This window comes from Polyodon spathula, chromosome 3 (genome assembly GCF_017654505.1).
Source record: "Polyodon spathula isolate WHYD16114869_AA chromosome 3, ASM1765450v1, whole genome shotgun sequence".
NCBI classification, from domain to species: Eukaryota; Metazoa; Chordata; class Actinopteri; order Acipenseriformes; family Polyodontidae; genus Polyodon; species Polyodon spathula.
The window spans coordinates 11,296,715-11,314,528 of record NC_054536.1 but is presented as its reverse complement, the minus strand read 5'-3'; the positions used below and the strand labels follow the sequence as shown (position 1 = coordinate 11,314,528).

General features: G+C 35.2%; 1 protein-coding gene across 2 annotated transcripts in view; it reads left to right on the top strand.

Moving 5' to 3' along the window:
• Positions 1-434: 434 nt before the first annotated feature.
• LOC121312719 (cadherin-7-like) overlaps positions 435-17,814 on the top strand; it is a 32,021-nt gene continuing 14,641 nt past the window's right edge. For both annotated transcript variants that reach the window (XM_041244420.1, XM_041244418.1), the window contains exons 1-6: positions 435-661; positions 7,961-8,347; positions 9,065-9,359; positions 10,815-10,934; positions 17,112-17,279; positions 17,602-17,789. In XM_041244420.1, coding sequence (XP_041100354.1) covers positions 8,138-8,347; positions 9,065-9,359; positions 10,815-10,934; positions 17,112-17,279; positions 17,602-17,789 — 981 coding nt within the window. In that variant the 5' untranslated portion in view covers positions 435-661; positions 7,961-8,137. The remainder of the gene's footprint in view (positions 662-7,960; positions 8,348-9,064; positions 9,360-10,814; positions 10,935-17,111; positions 17,280-17,601; positions 17,790-17,814) is intronic.

Sequence of the window (17,814 nt, the reverse complement as noted above, 5' to 3'; positions counted from 1 at the left end):
TCAGAAGATACTAAATTAGTATAATAAATATTAAGATAATTAATTTTAAATCAGTGTAATTATGTATTTACCAAACGGATGCAACATTTACATATCAGTTTATTTTCAGTGTATATAGCCACTGCCTTTTTAAACGGAAATACTTTGATAAATCTATTGCTGTAGAGCACAGGAAACTCATGTCTTTCATGTAACTTTAGAGATGGTCCTAAATTAATAATTTGTCCCTCCTAACTAATCTCAAAATGGACGGCATGCCCCTTTCACTTGCAATTTGTTTTTCATAAGATGGATTGCCTCCTTGCCACCGTGGCTTGTTTTCAATAAGTACAGTATTGTTCTCATGTGGAACAAAACATCTATTTGTATTTCCATGCCCAGGCTGTCTGCATCATAATGAAGGCCCTGAATAGCCAGCGAGAGCCTAATGTAATTTGGGACAAAAGTCCCTGTGTTTGTTCTTTCTTACTCAGAGATCCAGGAAAAGAGAGATGTATGGGTGTGGAGGCATACCATATAGTCAGCTTTCAGAAATAACATTGTACCGCCTAACACTGGGGACTATTTCTCAGCTCCAGGATCTTATTAACCTTTTTGTGTTTATTCCTGTACCAAAGAGAACCTGTTTTGGGCCTTAGGGGGCACACTAAATCAAATTAAGGTAAGGCGTTTATTGTTATTGGAAACCAATCATTCAATCATTTTCAACCATTGTTAATTGCTATGATTCTTTGTTGCCTACTAAGATTATTTTTATTTTATTTATATTGAGTATTTTTTTTGGTTATTATTTAATTTATTAACAAATGTGTGCACTTTTTATGTGTGTGAACATATATGGGCCTTTTCAAAGTCAGTACCTAATCAATATTGTCATCCACGACATTCAAGAGTTGGTATTACATTAATATTCTACCTGCTATAAAGAAAGGATAGCTATAAATGACATCCCACATGAGGTATCTCAGAATTAAATAGCTTTGTCCATAAGGACTTCAAACACTTAAAAGAAAGAACAAACCTAAGTAGATTTTATTTTTAAGTAAAGGTAAATACAAAGTATATCTTTTTTTATTGGACTCAGACTGCTTTGATATTCCATCTGATTATTTAGTTTCAAGGTGATAGTGCTAGATAATAGAGATACAAATAACAATGGCATTCCAATGCCAAGTAGTAACAAAGACTATATACATTTTCTGCCAATGTACTAACCTTCATAGAACATTAGCTGCTGATGCACGTCTATTGATTATCTTTGTGCACACTGCTTAACCAAGGTTCAGCTGGAAACTACTGGAAAAACACAGCTTCAGTAAAAAGCCCACCCTGGAAGTTTTAATAAGGTCAGACGTGCTCAATGAATGAGGTTGTAGTAAGGTGCTCATTTATGTGCTTAATGTAATATTACACTGTACCGTACGAACCCGAGTAACCTATAGCTCCTTGTGGCAAAGTGGCTGAGTGGAAACAGGTGCAGAAGTGATGCAGTGCGGTAATGAAACAAACAGAGACTTATAATCCAGTTTGGAAAGTGGTTTTTATTTTGTATCCAAGTCTGTAACAATAACCCCCCGGCAATACACAACAATATGCACTGCACGGGGTAAACAATAACGGGCTTGCAGACCCAAACAATAAATAATAAACACGTATCCATCCCACAATAATACATACATGGTCACCAGTCCTGGGTGCGTGCAGTAGTGCTCGCGGTGGGTGATACGGTTTATTTTTGTGATAGTAGTGCAGTGCTGTTCTGGCTTAGCGCTGGTCCTCAGTGACAGCTCTGGAATCGTGTTAGCCGTCTAGTGTAGTGTTACGAACATGACAGCTACACACAGACAAACAAACAAAAACACTCACAATACTGTTTTCATGGTTTACGGGGTCTCTCGCTGTCCTTTTCAGTTTATTGCACAAAAGCAATGAGAAGGAACAGATTCCAATTCTCCGTCCCATTTTATGCTGTCAGACATTACCCCTTGGTAAACGAGTGCAGCTGCCTCTCCAATCTGTGGCTGCCGTGTCGTTTCCCTGCTGGGTCAATACGTTATTGCAACAGAGACCCGCCGCCTTTCTAGCTGGCCGACTTTCTTTGAACCCTGGGAAAGAACTGTCTGGCTAGCCCACCCAGGGAACTCTGGTCTCACTGATTAGTGCCCTCACAGGTCGGGAGGGAGATTTACAACCAAGAATCATTGAATTTCTGTCACACTCCCACATAATTTAGTTCAAATATGGAAAATCTCTAGAATAAATAGAGATTTATTGGTATACAAAGCAAGCTGTTAACATGCCATATGATATTAAATAAAGCTGGTATTCATAAGTTAACAGATGCTTCTAGAAATAAATATATATATATAGGGCCGCGACATAGCGAGAGACCCATAGAAAAATAAATAGGCTGACAACTAAATACTGTACAACCACTCCCTCATTTTTTCCAGTATAATTCCTCTACGCAACCTGCTTTTACTCATCTTTCATATAAAAGGCAGCACACCATTTTAACTCGTACAGCGGAGGGCAATTCTTTCACATCAACTTCAGTCTCCAATTAATTTCATGAGTCTTCCTCTCCTTTCTCAAATGCACAAACCTGCTACATTGAAATAATCCATTCCCAACAACAACAACACAGGAGGTTTGCTGCTAGGGAGCTGACGTCACTGCCTTGTGGTTTTTGCTAGTGCATTTCTGCCACACATGAGCACCTCATTGGCTAAAATAAAAAACGCTTCAGCAAGTAGATATTGAATTGGCTTTGCTTTTGTGCTATGTGTATATGATAACAGTAAGATAGTAATGCTTTGTTTTGAATTGTTTTGTATATTGTTGTTTGTGATGTGCAGTACAAAATAAAATTAACAGTAATTCTAAGTGCCTATGTATATTACAGCTAAGGCATACGCAGTTAGACAGTTAAAATTGGGAGCCAACTCCAGGACCGCGATATATCTGAATGCACAATATAGCGACGGGCGATATAATGAGGGGTGGGTGTATATATGTATGAATCAGTTAAAACCTCATCCACAGAGTAGTATTACGAATTCATTGTGAAACATGCGATTTCTAAGTTAAATTAAGACCCTCTCGCGACAGTACTGTTGGATATTGAGATTTTTCTGCTTTTCAAAAAATAAATGTTAGTCATGGTGGAAAACTCAAAGAAGCGTAAACACTGTAGATGCAAATTCAACCCAGACTGGAGCAGCTGCTTTCTGTATGGCTAAACCTGCAACACCCCAGTAGCTGTCATCACAGCAGCAGTAACAGTTACTATAGATCATGTTGTTTGTAAAATTGAATGATGATCTGGATTGATGATTTTATTATGCATTTTGAGAAGCACTAATAGAGGTTTGTAAGAGATTTCAGGTGTTATAGACTCGATATAAGCTGTTGTTAATAAGGTTTAAAAAAACAACAGCAAATACCTCTTAGCATTGAAATATTGGTAAATGTTTTAAAAAATAAAATCTTGTGAATCAAACACCAAATCTCTTGATTTCTAAGAGCTTGTCTCATGATTTCTGCAGAGGAGTGGTTGGCAATACTGTAGGAGAAAAAATATATTGAACTATTACCCTAACATCCTTACACCACAGGGCAATGGTCTCCATCTGTCATGTGATTGGTTTGGTTCACATCAGTGTCAGTCCCACCCCTTTTCAAAGGAACGCCTTTCATCTTCACAACAAAAGAAAATGGCTGAACACCGATTCTTTGACTTAAAAGAAAATCAATTACAAAACATATTATAAAAGAAAGATGCTACAAACACTAAATTGGTGATTAAAAAGTCACTGTTTTCTGTCTCGATGATGTAAACAAATGTAACAGCCGCATGGAGAGCTGACAACTATGCGATATGGAACTTCAGAAACATGTTCTGTTATTAACTTAAACAAAATATACAACACCCTATTTACTATCCAACCCTGCCTCACTTATTTTCTTGACTGATTCATATATTAAATGTGTACTGCAGACTAAGCCAAAGTGGAAAATTAAACTATTTTTACCTCCAATATGGTACAGTGTATCTAAATAGAAATAAGCGTGATGGAAGCAGTTTAAACCAGCAAGTGTTACATTTTTGAAATCCTCATTAAGAACTTAAAAAATGATAAACAAGAATAACAAAAAAAAAAGAAAATTCTAGTTGCACTTGTGCCATTAGCATTTGTAGCCAAGCTGCCTTATTGCCATGGAGTTTTTATTAGTCATTTAGATAATGGAATTTACTCCACAGGAAGAGCACCCCCCCCCCTCATTTGATGACTTGAGTCACAATAATGTGCATTATCACCAAAATATAGTATAAAGGAGAAAAAAGCAGACATAGCAGATATTTCCAAGTTTTCTCCTTTGACATATTTATATAAAGATATCTAACTGTAATCTGCAACTGAGTGCCCAAAAGTAGAAATGTCTCTCATAGTTTATTTAACAGAACTTCATGTCTTCAGAGAATGTGAGCCTTGATCTGGTTTCATTCCTGTATGCAACTAAATAATACAACTTTTATATTGTATATAGTTTGAGTGTTATACAGTCTGTCTGGTTAAATGTTGTTAAATAGAGCCTGGGGAGACTAGAAAAAAAGAATACAATTTTTTTAAAGAGCTTTTAAACCAGTACAATTTCTAAATTATATGCTGAAATAGCTAACTGTCGTGTTTTTTTTTTTATTTTTTGAGTAGAACGATAATTGTATGTATTAATTAGATTATTTGGCAATCATACTTTCAACATGTGTTAATTGTGTACTGTAGGTAGGTGGAGAAGGTGGATGCTGTATGGGAAAGACATTTGATAGAGTGGTGTTCTCTTGTTATTTACAAGCAGGATTACTTTAAAGGGTAAAATTAATGATAATATTGCGTGCTCCTTGAAATTATGGTTCTGTTGATTTACTACAGTTGATCTGGAGTCAACATTATCCCAATCATATCTGTGTTGTTCTGACCTAGTAAAGATGTTCTCATTCTGTTATGCATTTTTACAGGAAATAATGTAAACACAAAATGTTTGTCTACAAGTGTATTTTTAAACATTTGTAAACTAGTTATTATATTCATGAATAGTATCAAGGTCCAGATGTTTTTCACAATATCTCATATCATTGGCAATAGCCAGCTCTTATTACTTTTTCATTACAAATGCAAGAATATAATTTTCAGTTCTTAAAATTAAGTCATAAAAACAAGAGTTTGATTAGCATCTGGGAGTAAATGTGTCCAGATGTACTTTCTTCAATTGATATGCTCACAATGGTAGTTTAAAGAAAACTATTCTTAGATGAAATGTCTGTAAATACTTGTCAAAATAAATAGACACGATCCCTGTCACGTCATGAAAACAAGAACCAAAATATTAAAATGAGAGAATAAAAAAAAAACACAGGAAGGCCTGACATGTACGGACAGTGTTAACTTTAACAACACAGAAGACTCCAGTTTTGAATCCAGTAAAAAGCTTTGCTCACAAAAGGATAATTTGTGCCATCAGTTAAATTGACAGTTGAAAACGGGGCCTTTAGTCCATATTTTCCCTTGTCTGTTTTATAAAACATGTAATTGCTGAGGACATGGAATCAGATGAACCAGTTAAATTAATTGACGGACACAGTATAGTACAGCTGTAAGTAGCATTGATTTCCTTCACTGGGTTGCACTTGACCTTTGTAAGCCAGCCATTAACCTACCAGAAGAGGTAGGAAATAGAGGAGAAAATACATTAACTATTCATTCTTAAAATCATTCTGCAGGAACACCAACACATCTTACAAACTTTCATAACTTCAGCTACAAATAGATTGTATCAGACAAAATTCAGGCTTTAATAAATAGAATTTTTTTATTTTTTATTTGTTATTATTTTTAAGGAACTGTGTTTTTCTTTCATGCAATATGTTTAATAAATTACAGGTTGTACAATAGAGTAAGTGATCAATTTCTGTACTATGTAAATCTTCTGTGAGTTGCAGCATCAGTTGTATACAGGCTAATGTGACTTTCCATCTGCCACTGATGACATGCAAGTAGATTGTATTAGTAGATACTGATACAAAACATGTTTTTTTATTCCTCGTTTTCAAGCAAAAAAAAAGTGGTTCTATTTATTTATAAACTTACAATTTTATGTAGCCTACACCATATAGATAAATGTGCATCAAATTTCTTTGTGGATACATGAGTTTGTTCAGTGCGAAAATCATATGCACACTGTTTTATTAACTACCTGTAGCATGCTAATGACAATTATGCATGTGAAAAATAAAAACATATATACAACAGTAAAAACTTTTTATTTTTATTTTTTCTTGATACCAGTATGCTTGTCATTTAATAGAGGAGGCATTTTCTGTCTGCGTGTTTACCGAGAAACATAACACATTTACCACCGGGGCTATACATCTGAAAAAGCTTTATAATAGACATTGCAATTCTGTATGGTAGAGGCATAAATGACAGGATTGAACGAGAATACAATCCATGTTTCTTTTTGCTGTGTTGAATTCTGGTTGCTGAGCAACGATTGCTATTTTTATTTTTGTTTTACTCTAAGGTGGGAGTAATACTTGAGAGGTAATTTGTGTTGGGCCCCCTAGTCTTCCGATTCTGAGGCTGAGAATATGTTTACTTTGCAACAGCAGGGTGATGCACTATAGTTTTATGTTTAAACTGCATCCAAAATGCACTGCAGTGCATCAGAGTAAGGGAAAATGATGGTAAACAATGATGGTTCTGATGGGATCAGAAATAGACTCAGGAAGTAGCGGGTGAAACTGAGGCACAGGGACGCTCAGTTTTTTATTAAATAATAATAAACAAAAGATTTAAACAAAAAACAGCACACCAAAACAGGACACGGCACTTAAGACCAAAATAAACAGACAAACAAAACAAATTAACACTAAACGAAACAGACACTAACACAGTGGACAAACAGACAAACAAGGTGAGTGAAATCACGTATTTATGTTTACTTGTGTTTTTAATTCTCTCCTCTTCACACCCGTTCTCCACTCACCGAACACACAACCCAGAGTGAGCGAAAACATGCTGCTTTTATGCAGCTGTACCGAGACTCGATTGCTAATCATTTAATTGGAGTGGCGGTACAACTGCACGTGAATTAATAAAGTGCAATTCCCCGTGCTTGCATATTATTACATTTTACCTGCACGTGAAGTGCTGTGCAAGCCTCGTGCCTAAATACAAATATACATTTTAAACAACTCGTGTTCCACAGACCCATTTATATCCAGCGTACCAATGACTATACACCAACATTAACACACAACACGCAACATATAACACTGAAATACACACCGGGGCAAGCAACATTGCCACACAGACCTATAAATATTCCCTGTCACAATCATAATAAAGGTTATTTTCAAACTTAGAAATAAAGCATTTAGAATGCATTTCTTAAAAATTCTACGGTACTCCCGTCTTATCAACCCTTGCTCTGGCCATAGCGCTTTACCCTATTTTTTTTTTATTTATTTTTTTCCTAAAGGTCAAGTATAATCTTGAAAAATGTAGATAGAATCTAGAACAGAGATGTCCCAAGTTGTCCCTCCCAGTCCAGGTCTTTGTTCTAAATTGTTTTGTTGAACCAATTAAACCTCAATCTAGACCCCGAAGCAAGCAGTTACTGGTATATGATTTCACTTGTTAAACCTGGAGTGGAATGAACCTCCGGGACCATAATTGGACACCCCTGATCTAGACCTAGAGAAATAAATAATTTAGTTGCAGGAAAATATTGTTCTGAGTAACGGCAATTTTAAACAAAGTCTAATTTGGTGCCCCGGGCTTCTTTTTATATTTATTTATTTTTTTTTATCATAAATTGAAACAAACAAGCATTTAACACTGCATTAAAATGTAGTTTTGTTAACCCACATAATTTATACTATTTTTTTATTCTTCAGGAGCAAGAAGAGATGCAAGAATTAAAAGGCATCATTGTTAACATCTGACAGCAGTTGGAAGCATACGTACATTATGAGTCTTTCCCTTTGACGTTGCGAATTCTTATAATATCTCTGAGGCAATTGTATTTCAATATATTGGCCGGAACCAGATATTAACAAAATAAAAGCAGAACAATGAACTGTTACGCTTGGCTACCCATTCTAATTGCTTTCACTGTGCTGGGGCATTGCTTCCCAAAAGAAACTAATACAAGAAAACATCTGCAAATCAAAAAGGCCTCACAACAAGAACAGCATGTACCTCATCACCGTATCAGACGTGGATGGAAATGGAACCAATTATTTGTTCCTGAAGAGGACCCAGGACCACTTTGTGTTGGCCAGGTATTTTCTGCTACAGAGATAATAGGCTTATGGACCAATTTGATCGACATATACCCCAGTAAAAGTCTCAGTTGGAATATTTTACAGCACAGGGCAAATACCCTGGATTGTAACCGTCACATAAGTATTTGTTGAAATACCCGGATTACCCCTAAAAATTACCCAACATCTAGGGTTTATCCCAACGGGGTACAGTCAGAGCAAATCTACCCATTAGTGATCATTTACTTTATATTGATATATTTTAACTGAACAAACACAGATAAAAACCACAATCAAAATCTAAATAATTGTGTTTAGCTGTTAAAATATTTTGTTTCCTCTCTGAAGGTTCTCCTTTGCATTGCTTCAGAATATGGCCTATACTGTGCTATCAAGTGGTGTGAGCCACAAAGCATGAATTTGCCTCTCATTGTTCCCAACATTTAATATGTTATATATCTTTATGTTACTTAGCTTGTCATCTACAGTGTTTTTCATGTATCCTTTACTTAATGTAGCGCTAGATTATCAAATCTATTTACGCCAAGATCATCATTAACATTGTTTTTGTCTGAAAGGAAAAAACACAAAAATAATAAAGAACTTGAGATGTAGTCCCTTAAGTTCTTTGCTTAAAATGTGAAAGCTTTATTGGGTGCATATTTACTATCTGACATTTAGAGTAAATATCTTTGAGAATAAAGCCTTTAATGTTTATATTTTTGTTTCTCATAGCTCAAATCTGATGATGACAAAGGGAACTTTTCCATAAAGTATATACTGTTAGGAGAGGGAGCAGGAGAAGTTTTTAGAATTGATGAAGATACAGGCTTTATCTATACCATGAAGAAACTGGATCGAGAAGAGAAAGCATTCTACACAATGCGTGCCCAGGCCATAAACAGGTTGACCATGCAGCCAGTGGAACCAGAATCTGAATTCATTATTAAAGTTCAGGATATCAATGACAATAAACCACAATTCCAAAATGGACCCTATGTTGCCAGCATCCCTGAAATGTGTGAAGTTGGTAAGTATAATAATAAATAATAATAATAATAATAATAATATAAACCCAACTGTACATAACAAGGCTGTAATTCTATTCAGGGCTTCTGGATGCCATTTCTTTCTAAATTTACAACTCTTTTGCATTATTACCCTGCTTCGACTTTACGATATCGATACGTCATTTACGACACGGCGAGACTCTAGCAATGCCCCGTGTGCGCATGCTCGGTGTTCGAACCACAGTACCTGTCATGGCTACCCTGACTCAGTCTAGCGTTTTTTTTTGTTTTTTGTTTTTTTTTATGCATGTAACTCTTATTTGCCCTTAACAATGTAAGATAAGAGGAAATTAATTGCAGGAGATATTTCGGGTTCTAAGAAATGTAGAACCATTTCAGTGGAAACAAAGTTGAACATTATCAAGCGTTCTGAAAAAGGTGAGACGGCTACTGAAATTGGTCGAGCCTTGGATATCCCTTGTACGTCTGTGGTGACAATCATAAAACAAAAGGTTAGAATTAAGGAGCATGTTAAGGGTTCTGCTCCAGTGCAAGCAACAATAATAACCAAGCAGCGTGAGGGACTTATTGCCAAGGTTGAAAAACTTCTGATTGTTTGGATTGAGGATCAAACTCAACGTTGTATGCCCTTGAGTTTGGCAGTCATTCAAGAAAAGGCTGGAGTCTTTATGAGCATCTTAAGCAAGAACTGGGGCAGGGTTCTAATGCTGAACCTTTTAATGAAAGCAGGGATTGATTTTCTAGATTTAAAGCAAGAGCTCATTTGCATAATAGAATGGTGACTGGTGAAGCTGCTAGTGCTGATGAGGAAGTCAAAGAGTCAGGAACGTAACCCCAACTTATAACATTGTTCCTATGGGAAAATGTGCTTCGACTTACGACTCGACTTGCAAGAACCAATTGTGTCATAAGTGTGAGGACTGCCTGTAGTTTATTATATATATATATATATATATATATATATATATATATATATATATATATATATATATATATATATATATACACACACACACACACACACACACACACACACACCTATCCCGTAAACTTTAGCAGTTTTTACCTAATGTGAAAACATTACTACAACTTGTGAAAGGGAAAGCACTACAAAATCATGGCGAACACATACTATACAATCAACAATAATTCTGATTGTAATCAGATAATTGTATTGCTCTATTATGCTAGCATGTGCAGTGGGTGTTATCAACAAATTGACTCGAGGACTACAATTAAAAAGCTTTTCAGATTCTGAAAGAAAGAAAACATCACTGCAGTAGTACAAAAGCTGTCAAACACACCTGTATCTTCTTTTCTTATTAATGTGAAAGAATACATTGAGTTCAACCAGATGAGACACACATTGGTTTTTCGCAATTATTTACTTTGTAGATGTTAATAAATGATTACGCTAATGTTACTGGTATAACTTGTCTTAATATTCCACACAGAAACTTCCGTCATACAAGTGACAGCCACAGATGCTGACGATCCCACCCATGGGAACAGTGCAAGATTAATCTATAGCATTCTACAGGGACAGCCATACTTCTCTGTTGAACCAAAGACAGGTATGCATTTTAAATGGTTTTCCATTTAAAAATCCTGAAGAATTATAAAGAGCAAGCTATGAAGGCAATTGAATCCATAAAAAATGGTTCATTACATACTTGAAAAGAAAGAAAGTTATTTACAATAACGACATGTTTTTTTTTTTTTTTTAATACACTGCATAATAAACTCTTATATTGGTAACATAACAGATGTTTCTTTCTCATTTTGTAAAACTAAAATATAATTTTGTTTTTTGATATAATATAAATGAACTAAAAACTTTGAAAATATGGCTTATTGAGTCATTAAATGTTATAAAACAAAGAGATGCCAAAATAGCCGGTATTCAAGTCCTGTTTAAATGCTGCTAAAATTCATAGCAAGCCAGAAAATGTCAAAAAGCCAGGTTTGCTAAGGGAGCTCACCTTCAAAACTGACTTGGATAAATATGTTCTTCTCTTTCAGAGAAACTGTAATGGTTTGTCAAATGTTAAAGTATAACAATGACCTTGTAAACTTGGTTTAAAATCCCTTTATATTTTTGCCTGTTATATAACTTCATGACTATTCTATATTTTCTCCTTCTAATACATTCAGCATCATATAACAATTAAAACACCCCATGTAAAGTAAAGAAATTAGATTTTATTAAGCACATTATTACATTTTAAATTCATTTTAAAGAAGCCAAGTCATCTCAGGCAATATTGCTATACCACCCTACAGGAGACATGCAGCTTATTTTATTCCTTGGAGGTCACATTTCTCTGCAGCATCTAATCTCCTGTTGGTAATTTAATTTTAACTTGCAAAGAAAAACATTGCCTCTTGAAAATCATTTATTAAATCCACCTTTTTCTTATTTTAATGTAGTTTATGTTAAACTTTAATATTGCTAAATTATTGTGTCTTCACTTGAAATAGCCAGTGATTACTAAAGGGGGGCACAGAATACATTACTCATACCTGGACATGGGGCTAGAATTGGAAGTTCCGCTAAAATGTGTCTGTGATCCTGATTTTCATTCAGAAAGGATTTTGATTGTTTTGAAATCTAAATGACATTTTTACTATTTTTTTATTATCAAATTATATGGGATGTCTGTTGTCAGAATTGCACGTACTCTTTTTAAATATATATGTAAAATTGAAGTTTCAACGAATCAGAGCAGTAATAGTTTTCATTTCGGTTTAATAAATGGTTTAAAAAGTGGATTGTTTGGTTGCGCAAACCATCGTAAATCCCAAGTAATAAGCAATCTGGGCGATCCAGTGCCTTTACAGGTTTAACAGCATTAGTATTTCAATATAGAAATACAGATATGGTTATCATATGCTTAGCCTGCAGACTATAAAATGCAAAAAGCTAAAGCACCCACAGCTATACTCTAAAACATTCAATGTACCACTTGCTTAAGAATAAGACATAATTTCTATATTATAGCAATGTATTCAATATAAATATTATATAAATTGAAAAATTTCCTTCCAGGATATGGAAGTGCAGTGTAGGATATATTGAAAAATATGAACTGACTTCAAAAGGCAAAGACTTCTCAATACGGCCAAACAGCAATCAGTTTTCCAGAGACCCTCAGAGCATAGACCACGTCAGCTTGCAAGGTCAAGTTCAATGGTATTGAATTGAGTCTTCCTCTAGGCTTATATAGGATTTCCCTCCATTTAATACATCAGGAGTCCCAATTAAATCTTAACTTGAGTTATAGAAAATAATATTAAAAATGAATTGGCTATAACTCCTTTACAAAATACTGGAAAATGTTCTCATGGTTCTCATTTTCAACCACTCCTTTCCCTAAAATGTTGGTGAACCAAAGTTCACAGGATCCTTGCTATAATACAATACAAGTTTATATGTGTATTAAAAGATGCTGTTTTATGTATAACATCATCTTTTTGTTTGATTAACCTGGGTCTACAATATAGTCTTTCTGAGCAGCATATTATGTTACCTTTTCAGTATGTTGTCAATGGGTCAGTTTAACTTCATCTTGAAATTTGTTAACAGGATATTTAATAGAAATTGTAGGGTGTTTTGCCATAGGCTTTTGCTATGAAGCCATTTAAGCTTTCAGTGGAAGGTCCAGTTATTTTCAACTAAATCCAGGCTACTGTTAAAATATTAGAATGTAATATTCTTGTACTGACTAAACTCTGAAGTCTGACCTCTTTGTTCATACAAAATCCAGCTGAAGTAGGTTTTAGACAACCTGTTTACCTTCCAAGGCTGTTTTTTTAATTTATATGAAACGCCACTTTAAGTGTTTTTCCAAATTCACTGCAAGAAGTCATTTTTGGCTCACAAACATCATCCCAATTAAAGTCGATACCTTTTTGATAAGAGCTGATACTGCAGACAACTTTTCTAATTTAAATGAAATGCTTGCTTCGGCTGCCAAGTTTTCATTAATTTCTATAATATAATGAAGAGAATGGACATTACCCCATAGACTCCTTTATTCTGGTACCAAAAGGTATTTCGGTAGCTAATTTTGCTCATTATAGAAAGGCCTTGGATTCAAAACTGCTGATCCTGACTCCTTCAGGCAGGTAAGGGCGAGGTTTATTTTCCTTCAATTGGTTCACTGTATACCAAAATTATTAAATACAGTCTTCAAACTTAACAGTTCCTCTGTTTTTTTTATTGCAGTAAATGCTTAGATAAATTAAACATTTATATTCTTTATATATAAAATGCAGATGCCGGTACTACAAAAGTGTTTGGGAACAACTTTTAAAATCCAACATGCCTCATTCTATTTATTTGTATTCTTTTGTTTAACTGATATTGGAATGTTAAAAGACTTTTTGTTTAGTTGAAGACAGAAACTGAACTAATTAAATTGATTACATTAGATGCTCACTCCTGCTTTTACATTCTATTTGTATTACAGTAGAGCATTAAACAAACAAAAACACTTGTTTTTTATTAGATCAAAATACTTAAAACATTATTTATCTTCAGAGAGTTTTGTCATTCGATTATTAGATCAGAATTAGGGATGCAGGGATTTTGCAGGGAAATTCAATTCACTCATCATGGTAATTTTTCCTCATAGCTCTCAGGTTGAAATGTCATTAAAGAAAATAATAGGTTATTATGGTAAAGATGCAGCTCTCCTCTCTTGTAAAGGTAAACTGTTTTGTATTTTGATGTTTCTGCTGTGGGGAGAGAGGGCTAGTGGTAAACTGTGTAAGTTTCAAATGGAAAGCATATTCAGGGATATACAGTGCCTAAGAAAGTCTACACCCCCTTGAATTTTTTTACATTTTGTTGTGTCAGTGCCTCAGAGTTTCATGCATTTAAATGATTATTTTTCCCACTTATCTACATACCGTACTCCACACTTTTAGGGTAAAAAAGTTTGAGAAAAAAACTATTAAAAATACAAAACTGAAAGATCATAATTGGATAAGTCTCCAACCCCCTGAGTTAATACTTGGTGGAAACACCTCTGGCAGCAATTACAGCTGCGAGTCTGTTGGAATAGGTCTCTACTAACTTTGCACACCTAGATTTGGCAATATTTGACCATTCTTCTTTACAAAACTGTTCAAGTTCTGTCAAGTTCCTTGGGGAGCATTGATGGATAGCAATCTTAAAGTCATGCCACAGATTTTCAATTGGATTTAGGTCGGGGCTCTGACTGGGCCACTCAAGGACATTTACCTTTTTGTTCCTTGTCCACTCCAGTGTAGCTTTGGCTGTGTGCTTTGGGTCATTGTCATGCTGAAAGGTGAACTTCCGTCCCAGTTTCAGCTTTCTTTCAGAGGGCGGCAGGTTTTCGTCAAAGATCTCTGTACTTTGCTCCATTAATTTTCACTTCTATCCTGACAAGTGCCCCAGTCCCTGCCAATGAGAAACATCCCCATAACATGCTTCACAGTAGGGATGGTGTTCTTTGGGTGATGCGCTGTGTTGGGTTTGCGACAAACATAACGCTTTACATTTAGGCCAAAAAGTTCAATTTTAGTTTTGTCAGACCACAAAACTTTTTGCCACATGGCTACATAATCTCTTGAGTGATTTTTGCATACTTCAAACAGGATATCAGGTGGGCTTTCTTAAGTAATGGCTTCCTTCTTGCCACCCTACCATACCGGCCAGATTTGTGGAGTGCTTGGGATATTGTTGTCACATGCACACTTTGATCAGTCTTGGCCATAAAAGCCTGTAGCTCTTGTAAAGTTGCCATTGGCCTTTTGGTAGCCTCTCTGATCAGTCTCCTTTTAGTTTGAAGGGACGGCCTGATCTAGGCAGGGTCTTGGTGGTGCTTCCACTTCTAAGTAATTGTCTTGACTGTGCTCCAAGGGATATTCAAGGCCTTTGATAGGTTTTTCATACCCATCCCCTGATAAGGTTAAAATCTCTACAACAGTGGTTCTCAAACTTTTTTGTTCACAACCACCTGATTTTTTTTTTCTCGGCAGGCCACACAATAAACATTATAGCTTACTGAAAAATAAGCACAAAAAAAAAAATCACTTTAATATTAAATAACCGTAGACTTATCTTTCCTTGTTTTAATGTGATGGGTGGGCCTGTTAATGTGACCAAAGTTATTTTAAAATTGGAGTATTAAAGAACGTTTCTAGTTTACTTTTCATAACACAAATTTGTTTTTCATAACACAAAGATTCTATGCTTCAGTGCATAATTCGGCTCCATGTTGTTGTAAGCCTCCGTGCTGGTCTCAATCGCTCCGTAAACAGTGTTAACATAAATCACAATAGCCTGTTAGTGCAAGCATTTAAAAATGCCAAATATGTATTTTTGTAATGCATGGATAGTGAACTTTGTCTTTGCCTCCTTTTCTGTATCTTTTCATTATCAACAAATACATGATTGGAATTTTTAAATGCTTAGTCACTAACAAGTCAAATATTACTGGTTATGTCAGCTTTGTTTATGGGGCGATTGAGACCATCATGGAGGCTTCATTCATTTAAATTAATTACAATACATAGAAACATTGAAAACCTCCAGTTTAATGTTTGCAACATTATTTTTTTTTTCTCCAAAGTGGAAGGATGTATAATAAAATTGTTATATTTTTTATTATTATTATTGGATTTGTTTTATAAGCGGAATAACACATTCCAGGGTTTGTGTATTGTGTTGCATTAGCATATGGCATTGTTTAGTTGAAGACACACAGTTTCTCTTCATGTCTCCAACCCAACTACAGCCGTATGTTAATGCAACACAATGCAAGCCCTGTTGTATGTTATCCCTTACTTTACAAGTTGCTGTCTTGAGTGCATGTGAGTGAAATACACTAAAACTCCCTAGTAAAGAATAACAGAGTTTAGACCTTTTTTTAAACTTGGAGATATTCTCTACGTATCCATTGTTTTCTTGCTTCTGTAGCTGAGTTTTTAAGGTCTCTAATTATGGGTTTGCAAAGGGATCTATAAACTATGCTTCTGCTTCATTTCCATAATTATGTAATCTATTCACAGACCACTTGAAGGGAGCCAGCGGACCACAAATTGAGAACCACTGCTCTAAAACCACGGATGCAAATGAGACCAGCTCTTTTGCCCTATGGTTAACATCTCGCTGGTGGTGTGCAGTTCGTGCCCAGCCTACACCCTGTTACACTGGTGCCGTGACCCCGATCTGATAGATTAGCTGCAGCCTATTGCTGAGCTTAAAGGGAGGAAGAGTTTACTGGACAGTGTTGTGTGATACACTGCTGTTACAGGTTCTGTCGAGTCCCCTGCTGTGAGATGAGATGAGGTTAAAGGCTTTAAAACCACAGATGCAAACATTTGTGTCGTGGTCATTATGATGACCATTTATTATGGATTATATTTATCTGAACCTTAGATGCCAGATTGTTTGAACATGTTTACGTGTAGTCACTGAAGTTCTGGATAATATGAGAAATAAGTTAAATAAATTTTTACAATATATATATTTCTCAACAGTCTCTTCCTTTAAATTAATAATCAAATGAACTGCAAATGAGTCTGTACTACAATACAAAATATATTTGTTTACTCCTAGATTACAACAAACATTGCCAGTACAATACAAAGCACTTTCCATACATTGCTTGTTATTTTACATTACTAGTAGTCCCACATGTTTACACAACATTATGCATTAAAAACTAGAATAATTCTGGACAATGAATGCATGCATTTTTTTTTTTTTACTTTTCTAGGTATTATTTTTACTTCCTTACCTGATATGGACAGAGAGGCAAAGGAGCAGCATTTGGTGATCATACAGGTCAAAGATATGGTAGGACAGCTGGGAGGGTTTTCTGCAACAACAACTGTGACTGTCAACTTGGCTGATATCAATGACAATGGTCCAAAATTCCAACAGAGTGAGTAGTACATGTTTGTTGAATCACATTTCACAAAAGCAAAAATCATAATGTGGTACAGAAAAAAAAACGTGATGCATTTGGTATATTTTCAGACGCCTTTGCAAATGATTGAAGGTAACTGTACCAGCTACCAGCTGTTTTGTGATTATCAAGTGTTGAAGAGAATAAATACATAAGCAGGTGCCAGCATGTAGTAAAAGTTAGTTGGAGAAAAACTGCTCATTATAAATACCTTCTGTATCAGTAATTTAAAGCAAGGCTGGTATTTTTCATGTAAAACTTTCTAGATTTCAATTGAATACTGCATGTGTGTTTGTAGAGCTATACCACTTTTCAGTTCCTGAGTCTGCAACGATTGGTACAATGATTGGTCGGATCATGGCTGATGACAGTGATATAGGAGAGAACGCAGAAATGAATTACACCATTGAGGAAATAGACAGTTCAGATATGTTTGACATTATGACTGACTCTGACACTCAGGAAGGGATACTTATACTAAATAAGGTGAGCGAAACCACAATTTTTAAAA